Source organism: Rhincodon typus, chromosome 9 (genome assembly GCF_021869965.1).
Source record: "Rhincodon typus isolate 14 chromosome 9, sRhiTyp1.1, whole genome shotgun sequence".
In the NCBI taxonomy this organism is placed as follows: Eukaryota; Metazoa; Chordata; class Chondrichthyes; order Orectolobiformes; family Rhincodontidae; genus Rhincodon; species Rhincodon typus.
In genome coordinates, this window is record NC_063340.1 from 84,033,097 (window position 1) to 84,047,510 (window position 14,414).

Here is a 14,414-nt window from a genome sequence, read left to right on the forward strand (position 1 = left end):
CAATGTGACCATATTAATATATTTCTCTGTTTGTTACCTGGTTGCACAAAGTTCAAACAGCATTTTATGACATAGTTGAGGCAAATTTATTTATTTAATTATTAAGGACACCAAATAAACAAATGAAAATAACAAAATCAGAAAGAAGAACAAAAGAAAAGCAAACTTGCCACTCCTGTGGGAAGCTGTAACTCAAGGTCTTAAGAAACCAACTATAAAGTAAATGAGAAAAGGGTTGAATTTAAAGGTAAAGCTACGTTTCAACCCATTAACAACATTCTTTTAAGTATAAAATCAAAAATCAATTGAAGGGATTTCTCAGTCTCTTACCTGCCGGTACACTCAGCTCAATTCCAATCCAAATTCCATCAGCAAATTCTGTGGGTCCTATATACCTGACTGTACCAGTCTTGTTTGTACCAATTGAGACGTATTCCCCTTCTTTTAGCCACTCAGGAACAATGTCAACAGCTTCCTCAGAATCTGAAATAATTTCAAGTTTTTCACTTGATAACTCAAGATCTTCATCATATCTTGTATCTGCAGTCACAGATCTCTCAAAATTGTCACTTGGCTCTGGTATGTAACCTGCAGCCAGACCGGAGACCCCAGACCCCCATTCCTCTGTTGACCACTGCTCTTTTTTATCTTCAAGGATATCTTCAGAATCTTGCCAAGCATTTTCATCCCCCAAGATGCCCGTGAATGACTTCAACTCGGAAGTCCTCACCTTTTGTATTTTGAAAGGGTTAGATGCCGAGGTTATGGACGGAGTTGCATCGGATTTTGGCTCAGACTTGGAGACAGTTAGTGCTGAGGTGGACTTCTGTGCCAGCAACAAGTCCTCCAGCTCATCAATTTGGAGGGAATGCAGGGCAACTTTCTGGTTGGTCACATCAGGGCCGACTGTTTTGTCCACTGGTGTTTTGGTTGTCTGAGAGTTAGAGAAGCTGTTTTTAGTGTCAACTGATGCAGATATTTCCATGGCCTCTGCTACCACTGTCTCATGTGCAGGCTCTGCTGTTACCTCAGCATTTGCTGATCGATTCTGAACTCTTCCACAATCCTTTCCCATATCCTTGCTTGGGCATTGCAGTTGGAATTGACCTTTGCTGGACATCTGCGGAGCACCATTTTTTACTTGATTGATTTGATGCTGCATGTCCAGAGATCCATTAACCACATGTCCAGCAAAGCAGGAACCAGATTTCATATCGGCATTCAGTTTGGCTGAACCCTCACTGCTCGATGTCCTTTGACTTTGTAACTGGGCAGAAGTGTCCCAACTTAGTGGAGGTGTGCCAATGTCTCCACTTGACACCATTGCTGTTTCCGAAAGGGTAGCTGTAGAAATGCTGTGGGAGAAATACCCACTTGAAGCTTCACTTGAAGGACTCTGAGGGTCTCCTTGAGATTCATGGCCAGCTGTATCCATAGACTCCATCTTCGATGGAGCATTTGGAATGCCTGAGCCCATCACTATGGGATGGGTGGGTTTTGTCATGGTCACTGGAGCAGAAGGGGCTTTCTCTTGTTGAGCCTGATGAAAATGTATAGAAACACCACATTTTGGCAAAGCAAATTTTGTTAGCGCATTTTACCCCTTCTCCTCATTACCCCCATCCCGCAACCATTCCAAACAACACATACTTTGCAAAATCAAATACATGTCATGCTGAAATCGTGCAACAATCTCAAATATGTTCCTCATCATCCTCCTAGCAGGAGGAAGATACCTCAGTGGATAAACAATGAAGGTACCAAGGGAGGTGCTAAAGAGAGGTGAGCAAAACTGAAAAGAAAAACATCTTGAAAAGGAAAAGATTTCTCAGTCCATCTTTGACCTAATAAGCATTAAACCTTATACATCACTGAACATGGATGTGATGAAAACTAATTTTTCATATTTAACGGAAATTAAGCTGCATTTGTGTAGCAACTTATTTTGAGACCTTGGGACATCCCAGAAGTGCTTCACAATAAATGTTTGTTTGAAGTGCAGTCAAATGTTCTTATGCAGCAAACTTAGCTGCCAATTATCTATAACCAGGTCCATATGCAAGGTCAATAAAGACTGAATGAAAAGACAGTGATTTAATAAATGCTTTTAAATCCTTCCTTTATCTTACAGCACAGCATTTTCCTCAAGTCTGCATCGCAGCTGCTACTCTCAGTCCTCACCATTCTGAATCATCTCGTATCACTCCATTCCATCACTGGGGAAAACTCTCTTCAGCATCCATTTGACTTTATTATCTCTTCCACAATCTTTAAAAATATTCTTTAAAAATTTCTTCACCACTCTCCTTCCAACTGAATATGCTGTCCACCTTTTACTTTAAACCTTTTAAAGCACTCCCCAGATGGCAGTACTGTAAATACTTAAGCTGCTGAATGCACAATTGCACACACACGGGACCTTTGGAAATAATTTTGATTTTTCTGCAGTAAATGTGCTGTGAGATACCTAACCAGACAGGTATGAATTCTAATACTTAGCTTCTTGAAACTGGAGATTATACTTACGACTTTATTCTGTTCAACAGTATCTTCAAGTTTAGCTGACTGCACCACAATTCGAGGAACAGACTACAGATAAGAAATACTGATCAGTTACTATGCACTACATATTCAAATAAGGCTTAAGCTCAACACTCCCCAGACTGTCAATGACCCAGCTTAAATTACTGTATCATTCAGTAACCTATGAACATTTAACAAAAGTTTTGTTTTTAATACTTCTGGGTTCACATTTCACCACATTCTATGCAACCAGGACCACTGCATCTTAACCAAGGGCAGATCCGATCACAGCTTGTTTCTGAATATCCCTCTGATTGCCATCGCCTCCTTCTTTTGCACCCTATGCAAGGGCCTGCAGAAGCTCTGGCTCAAACCTATTATTATACTTCAGGGTCAGTCCTGGTCCACAAAAATATCAGTGACATTTCAAATAAAGTACTTAATTGAATGTAAAGCACTTTGAGATGTCCCGAGGTTGGAAAAGGCACCGCATATATGTAATGGCACTTTTACATTTTTTAGTCAAACATTGTTTAAAATAATGATGTCATCATAACTAGAACAAATTGCAAGAAGTTACTGAAACCAACCAAATGAGTGAGCCAACCTGCACTGAGTCCAACAACAGTACAAGTCACTTCTATAATCCCTTTCCATTTCAACTGCTATCCTATTGCTCATAAAAGGATCACAAACTGGAGGAGAGAGATAACACGGTGTAGAGCTAGATGAACACAGCAGGCCAAGCAGCATCAGAGGAACAGGAAAGCTGACGTTTTGGGTCTGGACCCTTCTTCAGAAATAGGGGAGGGGGAGGGGGAGGGGGTTCTGAAATAGAGAGAGAGGGGTGGAGGCGGATGGAAGATAGATAAAGGAGCAGATAGGTGGAGAGGAGACAGAAAGGTCAAAGAGGCGGGGATGGAACCAGTAAAGGTGAGTGTAGGTGCGGAGTTAGGATGGGGACAGGTCAGTCCAGGGAGGACAGACAGGTGAAGGGGGCGGGATGAGGCTGGTAGGTAGGAGATGGGGGTGGGGCTTGAGGAACTTGAGAACATAGTTTTAAAAGTGTTTTGCAAAAGAAACTAATGCAAGGTAGGAAGAAACCTTTTCCACACTATTTGGATGATTGAATGCACGACTTAGTACTGTGATACAGGTAGGTTCAACTGAGGAACTTAAGAGGGCATCAGATGATTATTTAAATAGAAAGAGTATGCCAGACTACAGGGAACAAGGAGAATGGCACTCATTCAAAATGCTCAGACAGCTGGTTCAGACACAACAGGCTGAATAGCTTCCTCTGGGCCATTAACAATTCTGTAATCCTGTCATGTTGCAGTGATGATGTGTGCCTTCCCAAAAGATTTAACATTCTGCTCATGACTGCAGCACACTTTGTATTGAATGGCGTGCTGTCGGATTATACTAGTGCTACAAACTGAGTACATATTCCTGTGTTATGGCATACATATTGATGCCTCCTTGCAGTTGAAAAGTGTCCTTCACTTATCTCAGGAACATTCTGGCAGATCATATTGAAAAGCCAGTTCATAGAGACTGTCATTGAATATATAAAGGCCTGGTAACATTTTAATGAAGTATTAAAAAGGTGCCCTTAAAGTTTCTTGCTTTCATAATTCTTTCACATACAGGATACATTTTTTACACCAATTAAACACCAGGTCAGCATTGAAGATTCTGTAAAGCACACATGGCCAGCTTTATTGAAATAGTGTATGAACTGCCAAATTTATGGTGATGTTCCCATGATTGCCCGCTTGCTTCTTGACAATTAAGGTCACTATATTTAACATTGTTGAAATCTTCCTTGCTCCCCTCTCAATTTGCCACACTGCCACTTTGGCCTGTTTCAACTGTAACCAACTAACTAGCCAATCATCCTGCCCATGTTTCCGAGAGCTATCATGACTTAAATTTTTCACTGTATCCCTACATCTAAATATACTGAGGCAAGACTAAATGAAAAGGAGCAAAAACAAAAAAGGGTGCTCCAGCTTCTTCCCATAGTCCAATGGTGTGCAAGTTACGTGGATGAGCCATGCTAAAATAGCCCCATAGCGTTCAGGTATGTGCAGGCAGGGGCTGAGTCTGGGTGAGCTGATCTTTGGAGGGTCAATACAGACTCAATGAGTCAAATGGTCTCTTTCCGCACTGTAGGAATTCTATGATTCAAACTGGACCTGAAATGGTAAAAGTGCTTTCTCTCGGCAAAGATTTTGCCAGATCTGCTGAAATTTTCCACGACTTCTTTTTTTGTTTCTCATTTCTTGCATCTGCGGTTCTTTGATTTTAATTAAAACTAAAAGTGTTTCACAGCATCTTTCGTGTCTTCACTGCCATCCAAATATATTTAACTGTTTAATGACATTTTCTGAAAACAAGTTACGAGTCCTCACCTGTTGATTTGGTGCAGGGACAGATCTTCTCTTTTCTTCATCCCGTACAGGGAAAAGTGATTTGAGAAGTTTGGGCATTTGAGGTACAAAGGCCTTCACTGGATTCAAGTAAGAGGCGGCTAGTGTTGAAAAGGAGACTGATAAGAGATGGTAGACAATGATGCAGATATCTGAAAATGAATTTTATCACTGTACTATATTTTTTACCTTGCTATTTTGCACTGCCCCTTATTGCTGTACAAGAGGAAAGAGAAAACGCAGAGTTTTCTCCACAAACTGCACACTCCACTCTTTATTCATCATTAGGTGCAACCACAAGTTGATCATTTACTTTTCCCTGAACATCTCAACTTCTCCCTCTTCCTTGGCAAAAGCACTGACACAAGACCCAAGTTTTATTTCCATGAGTTCAAATCCACAAGGTTTCCATTGCAAGTACAAGTTCCCCTCCAAACCACACACTATCCTGTCTTGGAACCATATCACCATTCCTTCACTGGGTCAAAATGCTAGAACTCTCTTCCTGATAGGACCCTGGGCACACCGAGCCACAAGGACCTTGGGCATGCTTAGCCACAAGGACTATAATGGGCTAAGGCAGCAGCTCTTAAACAGCCAAGCAAGCAATTTGGTTTAAGGCAATTAGGGATAGGAAACAAATCTTGGGTTTGCAAAGGACACCCAAAGTTCTTCACTGTATGAATAAAAATAAAGTCAGAATTGCCAAATCTGGCAAGAACGATAGGTTTTCATTACAATCATAGCCTCAGTCACCCATTTCTAGCATTCAATTATAATTTTATAAACTTTTAAAATTAATTGATATGTTTTAATCAATTGAATTTAAATTCCATTGGTTGCCATGTGGGATTTGAATCTACAGTCCCAGAGAATAAGCATACCAATTTAATAACATTACAACACCCATCTCTCAGTTCACATTCAAGGAATTGCAAAGTAATTCAGCAATGCTGCTCACTTTGTCAGAGCTTTGGAGAATATTTGTGCCATCAGTAAAGATAATTTTGTAAAACAAGTGGCATTATGACTTTATCGTTACCATTTTCATGCATTAGCCCACATTTCACTAATACATTGCAGAGTGACCATAACCTACATGGCATAGCAAAGGAATACATGCATCCATTTACATTTCCTGAAATATCTACTGGGAACCATTCTGATTGTGAGCCATTGTTCAGATTTCCAAATTCATCTTGGTGCTCGAAAACTTGAGGCTCTGGGTCACACAACTAATCACCTTCTTCCAAACAGGTCAGCAAACTTGATGCCGCCTTTGGGGAATACATGCACAATGGAATGGCCCTTCTAATTCATACACTGAAACTGATTCGAGTTTCTGTTATTTTAGCAGATCTCACATTTCATTAAATATAACAACACACTTTATAGTGAGTGAATCAATGAGAAGGAAGTGTGGAAGAGGGATTAAGAACAACACAGACACAGTGTTACAAGTCCAACAACAACATGCACTAATGTTTGCCCTGACACTGGAATGAAAGCAAATTTAGATGGAAATTAAAAATGGCACCTGTTGTTAGAATTTCTTACCATTATCCATCATAGAAAGACAGGCAGCGCAAATGGGGGAAAAAACGATGAATTATTAGTTAAATCACAGGAATCCTTTTTAGAATTGGTAGCAGTTTCATTTAGTAGAAAACTACTGTAATGCAATCAATTTTTTATACTGAAAATGTGAACCCTTTGTATCATAATTAGATTTTGCTAGTGGAAGAGCTGTAAAGAGATAGCGGAGTTGTGCTACTGGACAGTCATTATCATTTGTAGCTGTTTTCATCATTGAGTAAAGAATTTCCAACAAGCAGTTTAATAAGCTTTAGCAGGCAACACTGTAAACGACTGTAAACACTGGAAACCACACTAACAGAGATAGAAGTTGGAGAGAGGGAAATAAAAATGAGTTGGACCTGTTAGAAAGTCATTAGATGACGCTACGGTTGTTAATATTTCTATCATCTGAACTACTGAAATTTCACAGTCAATTGATTTTTGAATTGTGTTTTGTCTATACTGCAGACTGCACTTTTTCTCCAAGTCATATTTCCCAAATGCAACCCATGAAGTCCCAACTTAGATCAGCCCAGGCAGGGTGTCTAAAGTACATGGCTCCCAATCTGCATCATTTCTACACTCATACGAGAATAAGAGTCATACTTCATTTTTTAACCCTTCGGTTGATCTTATCTGGCTTAATGCTTCTCAAAAAAGTTACATTAAGAAAAAAATGAACAAACCCTGAAAAAGCATACTGTAAAAATTATTTTGTTAGTTATCTACCGACAGCATACTGTTGATCAAACAAAAAAAGTGCTTGGAATCTCCAGAGCACTGCATATTGTGCACGGTGGCGGTTTGAAGTGAACTGTGCATTTTTAGCTAATATAAATTAAGTGATAGGAAGCAAAGAATTTACAAGACTCGAGCAGCAGCTGGACATTTTTCTGGAGAACGATAGTCTTTTAAAAGATTATAGATGCATTTAATACAATAAAGCCCTACTACAGTTGAAGTATTAGGCAGATTACAGAAATTAAAGTGAAATTGATTCATTATTCATCAAGTCTTTCTGGAATTTTCAATCCATTTTGCTCAAATAATATTCAGTTAAAAACCACACGAGCAGATTATTTAAAATCTCCTCAACGAGCTACCAGCTTTCTACAAGAACAAATGCTATAAAAATTTAAGACGTACTGAAAGCAGCCACAGATAGATCAAGGAAGTCACTTTCTGCTTCTAATTATTTAAATGTCTGCTGATCAAAAGTGCATTACTAAACTAACAAGTGGTCTCGGTTCGAAAGTAGGTATCCCCACTTTTGAAAACTACAGGTTCTGTCGAACAGTAAGGTTTTGGGATTGAGATTAAATATCTCAGAGGGAATGCATTCTCTCAAAGGTCAGGTCAAACTTGCAAGCTAACATCAATGATCTTTTCTTCAAGAATTCAAGTTCCAAAAAAAAGTATGCCCTTTAAAAGTATGAAACAGTAACACTGGCATCTGGAACACTGTGATTTTAATATCCCTCTAAGTCAGACTTCTGTTTTCAAATTTTCTTGCACACTCTCCTTATAAAGAGAAAACTATCCCATGTCATGGAGGTCTACAGCACAGGAAAAAGCCCGTCAGGCTATCGAATCTGCACCAGTCAAAAGCCCACCTAACTATTTTAATCTCATTTTCTAGCACTTGCCCAATAGCCTTGTATGCCTTGGCACTGCAAGTGTACAACTAAACGCTTAAATGTTATGAGGATTTCTACTTCTACCATCCTTACATGCAATGAGTTCCAGGTTCCCACCACCCACTGGGTGAAAAACATTTTCCTCACATTCCTTCTGAATGACCTGCCCCTAACCTGAGGTCTTATGCCCCGTGGCCATAATCCCTCCAAGAGGAGGGAGGTTTCTTTTGGCCTACCCTGTCTATGTCCCTCATGATTTTATATATCCTTGTACTACTTCTCACCTGCAGCTTGTGGCATAGAACGCCTGGACACCGGGGAATGGTACGGAGGAGTCTTCTTGTTTGACTGCAGTGCAGCTGTCGAAATGTCCTGCTGACTCTCCCATCGACTCTGCCCAGGAGCAGGGGAGGGAAAAAAAGGAAGAAATCCAGTTTAACTTAAGTCTTTGTGATAGCTGCACTTGAGATTATGGGCACTGAAAGTTCTTTTAAAACTACATCAGTTTTTTTTTCTCTCATTGAAGTCTCTGAACACCACATACAAAATTAGGAGGAAAGTTCCATAACTCACGCCTGCAAGATGCAAAAGGTCAATTCGTCAACTCCACTCCCTACTTACACATGCATTTGCTTATGTTTGTTTGGGTGGAAAGAAGAGAGAGACATGAAACAGTTTCATACTTGCCTTTAATTAGGATATCAGCCCTAAACTAAAAGCATATAATTAAGTTCTAGCACTGCAATTCTGGGTTATCGCTTAGGCCAATATGGGTCTCAATGTCTGCATACTTTACCAAAAACATTGCAAGTTAAGCAAAACACTGCAACATCTTAATTAGGTGCAAAAAGAAAATGATAATATTTTTGACTAATTTCAATTGATTTTAATTTCAGTTCAAAAGAATGGCCCTTTATTGATAACAAGGTGTAGAGCTGGATGAACACAGCAGGCCAAGCAGCATCAGAGGAGCAGGAAAGCTGACGTTTTGGGTCGAGACCCTTCTTCAGAAATTTTCTGAAGCTGCTTGGCCTGCTGTGATCATCCAGCTCTACACCTTGTTATCTCAGATTCTCCAGCGTTGGCAGTTCCTACTAGCCCTTTAGAGATAAACATTTTTCAATATTTTACAGGTTCTTTGACCATCAAATCTGGAGATATAAATACAAAGAATGCAGATAGGGGTGAACGCCAGGCAAAGTTCTTCTCACTAATTAATTCTTAATTCTCTCCCAAAGTAAAAATTACAAAGTTATTTGGAATTTAAACTTAGAAAAACAAATATCAAGTTCATTTTTCAAGTCAGCAGCCCACTTTGGTTACCTAAACTGCATCCAGCAGGTAAATAATGATCTCTCAGAATGATAGAATAGAATCAGAGAGTTCCTAAAGTGTGGGCCATTCAGCCCATCGAGCCCACATCGACCCTCCGAACAGCATCACTATCCCTACATTTCCCATGGCTAATCCACCTCATTTGCAAACCCGTGGACGCTATAGACAATTTAGCACGGCCAATCCACCTAACTCGCACATCTTTGGACTGTGGGAAGAGACTGGAGCACCCAGAGAAAACCCGCTAACTCGGGGAGAATGTGCAAACTGCAAACAGATAGTCATCCAAGGGCAGAATCAAACCCAGGTCCCCTGCTGTCAGGCAGCAGTGCTAACCACTGAGCCATCATGCTGCCCATGATGATTACCAGTGCAATAACAGAGGTGGACTTCAGTAGGGGCCAGTGCCCATGGGGATATCACTAATACTACACAATTGGGGATTTGGCTGTTTAGGTTTGATGCTTTTCTTACAATGTGCATTAATGATAATACTAATCAGTCTATTCACTTTGTTCTTAGAAGACACCAAGGGGACCACAAACGGGTTTATAAAATGATGATATCAATTGCATGCCTCTAAAATCTTGCATCACTAGGTGCTTAAAGGTTGATTAGTAGGAGCATGTACTGGGGGAAATTTAACCAGAATCATATCACTTGAATTGTTAGGTCACCAAACAAGCATTGACACAGGAATCAACTGGCAATGTTAAGCATTAGTTATCCAGGGAAGTTATTTCTCTTTAATACTGTTAATTTGCCTTATATTAATGACAGGAGTATAGTTACCTTGTTGCGTTCAAGGCTTGATCTTGCATTGAGGTCATGACGGCTTCCAGATAACTTTATTAAAAAATTTAAAAGATGCATACATTAATAGTTTTACTTCACTCAAGTAAAGATGCTATGATAGATCAGAGCATGCAAGCTCAGGATAACTAGCCATGCTCTAGCACATCCAAATTCAGACTGTGATGATGAGAACAATCAAGGGGATTAACTTGTATTATGCAGCATTTTTAACAAACAAAGAGTTTATTAAAATAGCAGGAAGGTGGTTAGGGACAGAACTTCATGCTCCGTAAAAGAAAATCAACCAAGTATTTATATTCACAAATGTAATGAGCACACAATATATTTCCAGTAGATAATAATGAATAGTTTTGCAATAATATGGCAGCCAGAACATCTCAATTTCTAATGACTGTGTTATCACCATACAACAAGGACTTGACCATTCCCCTGCAATATTTCCCAATTCATTATTCTTTGTGGTAACACTTCATGTCATCTTCACTAATGTATGATGAGAACACCACTCTTAACTAGAGAAAACCCATTATTTTGCTGCATTGCTTAATCTATATTAACAGATCAATGACTGACAAATGATGTTTCTGTCATTGAGTCATACTGTACGGGTTCCTTCTGTACCTCTAAATGTTCAAAGATACCTTTCTCTAGTCTGAGTAAACTGCCCTTTCCCATTAAATTTATTCACTTACCTTGGAAATGATAAGAAGTAAACTTCTACCAATCTTGAGCAGTGCAGTCTACAGGTGCATAAAGAAAATAACTTCTCCTGGCCTCTCCCGGAATTCCCTTTGTAGGTATAATGCTTGCCACTTAAGTATCAGGCAATGGCCATCTCAAGCAACAAAGAATCTAACCTTGACACTCAATGACATTATTGTAGAAAAATTCCCAATCAACATCCTGGGGGTTACCATTAATGATAAATTGAATTGGACCAGCCATAAAACTACTGGGCCTGTAAGAGCAGGCCAGAGGCCCAGAACTCTGTGGCAAGTAACTCAATGCTGACTTCCCAAAGTCTGTCCACCATTTACAAGGCACAGGTCAGGATTGTGACAGAATACTCTCCATTTACCCAAACAGTGCTGTTCCAACACTACTGAAGCTCAATGCTTTCCAGGACAAAGCAACGCCTTTGATTGGCAGCAGTGTGCAACATATGCAAGACATACTGCTGCAAGAATACTTCAAAAGTACTTTGCCAATCCACTTAATTCCACCACCTAAGATGGACAATGTCAGAAGACAGATGGGAGCATCGCAATCTCTAAGTCATACACCATCCTGACTTGGAACTATGTTGTCCTTCCTTTATTGTCACTTAGTTAAAATACCAGAACTCCCTCCCAACAGCACTGGAGGTCTAAGTACACCACTTCTACTGCAAGCATCAGGAACAACTACAGTCTTTGCCAGCAATGCTCATGGCCCACGAAAGGATTGAGACAGAAGTAACTTTCAATCCTCTATTTATTCAATGCAAGTATTAATCCCTTCTTACCTTATCAAAATTTTTAATTTTTTTTAAAACTAAAACTCTATAATGCAATTCTACCTTTACCTACGCTTGACAATCAGATATTTCCTCCTCCTAACATTTAAAGATCAAGTGAAATTTAGAACTAGGGGGTCATAGCTTAAAAATAAGTTGTTGTCCATTTAATACAGATGAGGAAAACAAATTCTGACTGTTCGAAGTCTTTGGAATTCCCTCCTTCAAAAGGCACTGGATCCAAAATCTTTATTTTTAAGTCAGAGGTAGATTCTTGATTCCGAGGCAGCAAAAGATTATTGAGCATGCAGAAATGTAGAGTTGAAGTTAAAATCAGTTCAGCTATAAGCTTACTGAATAGTAGAGCAGGTTGCAAGGACTGGGTGGTCTATTCATTCCTTGTTCGTACATTTGTAAATCAATATTGGGATAGTTAAATTGCACAAAAATCCATCATGTTCCTCAGTTTATTAACTAAGACAACAAGATCAAAATGACAAAGCAAAGCTTAATTCTCCTAAAAGCATGGTTTAAAGCACATTCCAATTCTCATCGCGCACACAGGCAAAGGGAAAACAGTTGCTGAAGTCATACCCGGTTGACATTTGGAGAGCTGATGCACCTTCTGGTCAATTTACGCTTTGTATTTAATTGTTCTTTTACTGCAACTTCCTGTTCACAAAACACAGCAGAAAAGATACAACACAACACACAATCAGGACAAGGACAAAACCAGACAAAACAACAGAAAGAGAATTCGGCAGTTCCACAATGCAAAACGAACAGTTCATTACTTTGGAAGAAAGCAAGCCAACAGCCTTTGAATAGGTAATGAAAGTAAAGTACTGCAAATGCTGGAGATCTGAAATAAAAACAAAGTGTTGGAGAAACTCAGCAGTCTGGCAGCATCGGTAGGGACAGAAACAGAGTGAACACTTTGAGAACAATGACTCTTGCTCAGAAAATGGTAACTCTGTCTCTCTCTCTCCAGAGATGCTGCAGATCTATTGAGTTTCTCCAGTACTTTGTTTCTGTTTCCAATTGCGACAGATCTTTCGCCAATTCCTCTTCTCCTCCAGTCGCAACGTCTTGCTGGAGGACAATTCAATGAACCCGAGATAGTAGGAACTGCAGATGCTGGAGAATCCGAGATAACAAGGTGTACAGCTGGATGAACACAGCAGGCCAAGCAGCATCATAGGAGCAGGAAGGCTGACGTTTCGGGCCTCGACCCTTCTTCAGAAATGGGGGAGGGGAAGGGGGTTCTGAAATAAATAGGGAGAGAGGGGGAGGCGGTTAGAAGATGGATAGAGGAGAAGATAGGTGGAGAGAAGACAGACAGGTCAAAGAGACAGGGATGGAGCCAGTAAAGGTGAGTGTAGGTGGGGAGGTAGGGAGGAGATAGGTCAGTCCAGGGAGGACGGACAGGTCAAGGGGGCAGGATGAGGTTAGTAGGTAGGAGATGGGGGTGGGGCTTCAGGTGGGAGGAAGGACAGGTTAGGGAGGCGGGGACAGGCTGGGCTGGTTTTGGGATGTGGTAGCGGGAGAAGAGATTTTGAAGCTTGTGAAATCCACATTGATACGATTGGGCTGCAGGGTTCCCAAAGCAGAATATGAGTTGCTGTTCCTGCAACCTTCGGGTGGCATCGTTGTGGCACTGCAGGAGGCCCAGGATGGACATGTCGTTTGAGGAATGGGAGGGGGAATTGAAATGGTTCGCGACTGGGACGTGCAGTTGTTTAGTGCGAACAGAGCGGAGGTGTTCTGCAAAGCGGTCCCCAAGCCTCCGCTTGGTTTCCCCGACAGAGGAGGCCACGACGGGAACAGCGGATGCAGTGTACCACATTAGCAGATGTGCAGGTCCTTGAAAAACGAGGACATCTGGGATGTACGGGAGTGGAATGCCTCATCCTGGGAGCAGATGCGGTGGAGGCGAAGGAATTGGGAATAGGGGATGGCATTTTTGCAGGAAGGTGGGTGGGAGGAGGTGTATTCTAGGTAGCTGTGGGAGTCGGTGGGCTTGAAATGGATATCGGTTTCTAGGTGCTTGCCAGAGATGGAGACAGAGAGGTCCAGGAAGGAGAGAGAGGTATTAGAGATGGTCCAGGTGAACTTAAGGTTGGGGTGGAAGGTGTTGGTGAAGTGGATGAACTGCTCCTGCTCCTCGTGGGAGCACGAGGTGGCGCCGATACAGTCATCGATGTAACGGAGGAAGAGGTGGGGTTTAGGGCCAGTGTAGGTACGGAAGAGGGATTGTTCCACGTAACCTACAAAGAGGCAGGCATAGCTTGGGCCCATGCGGGTACCCGTGGCCACCCCCTTTGTCTGTAGGAAGTGGGAGGAATTGAAAGAGAAGTTGTTGAGTGTGAGGACAAGTTCGGCTAAGCGGATGAGGGTGTCAGTGGAGGGGGATTGGTCGGGCCTGCGGGACAGGAAGAAGCGGAGGGCCTTTAGGCCATCTGTATGGGGAATGCAGGTGTATTGGGACTGGACGTCCATGGTAAAGATGTGGTGTCGGGGACCGGGTAATTGGAAGTTCTGGAGGAGGTGGAGGGCGTGGGTGGTGTCACGGACGTAGGTAGGGAGTTCCTGGAC

The 14,414-nt window shown here is 41.2% G+C and overlaps 1 protein-coding gene across 1 annotated transcript in view; it reads right to left on the reverse strand.

Moving 5' to 3' along the window:
• The window catches only part of LOC109924814 (kinesin-like protein KIF13B), a 159,975-nt gene that overhangs the window by 5,328 nt on the left and 140,233 nt on the right, over nucleotides 1–14,414 (reverse strand). The window contains exons 30-35 of the mRNA XM_048601378.1: nucleotides 12,414–12,681; nucleotides 10,301–10,354; nucleotides 8,458–8,566; nucleotides 4,941–5,077; nucleotides 2,527–2,589; nucleotides 331–1,540 (exon numbers count right to left, since the gene is read on the reverse strand). Of these exons, the coding sequence (XP_048457335.1) occupies nucleotides 331–1,540; nucleotides 2,527–2,589; nucleotides 4,941–5,077; nucleotides 8,458–8,566; nucleotides 10,301–10,354; nucleotides 12,414–12,681 (1,841 nt within the window). The remainder of the gene's footprint in view (nucleotides 1–330; nucleotides 1,541–2,526; nucleotides 2,590–4,940; nucleotides 5,078–8,457; nucleotides 8,567–10,300; nucleotides 10,355–12,413; nucleotides 12,682–14,414) is intronic.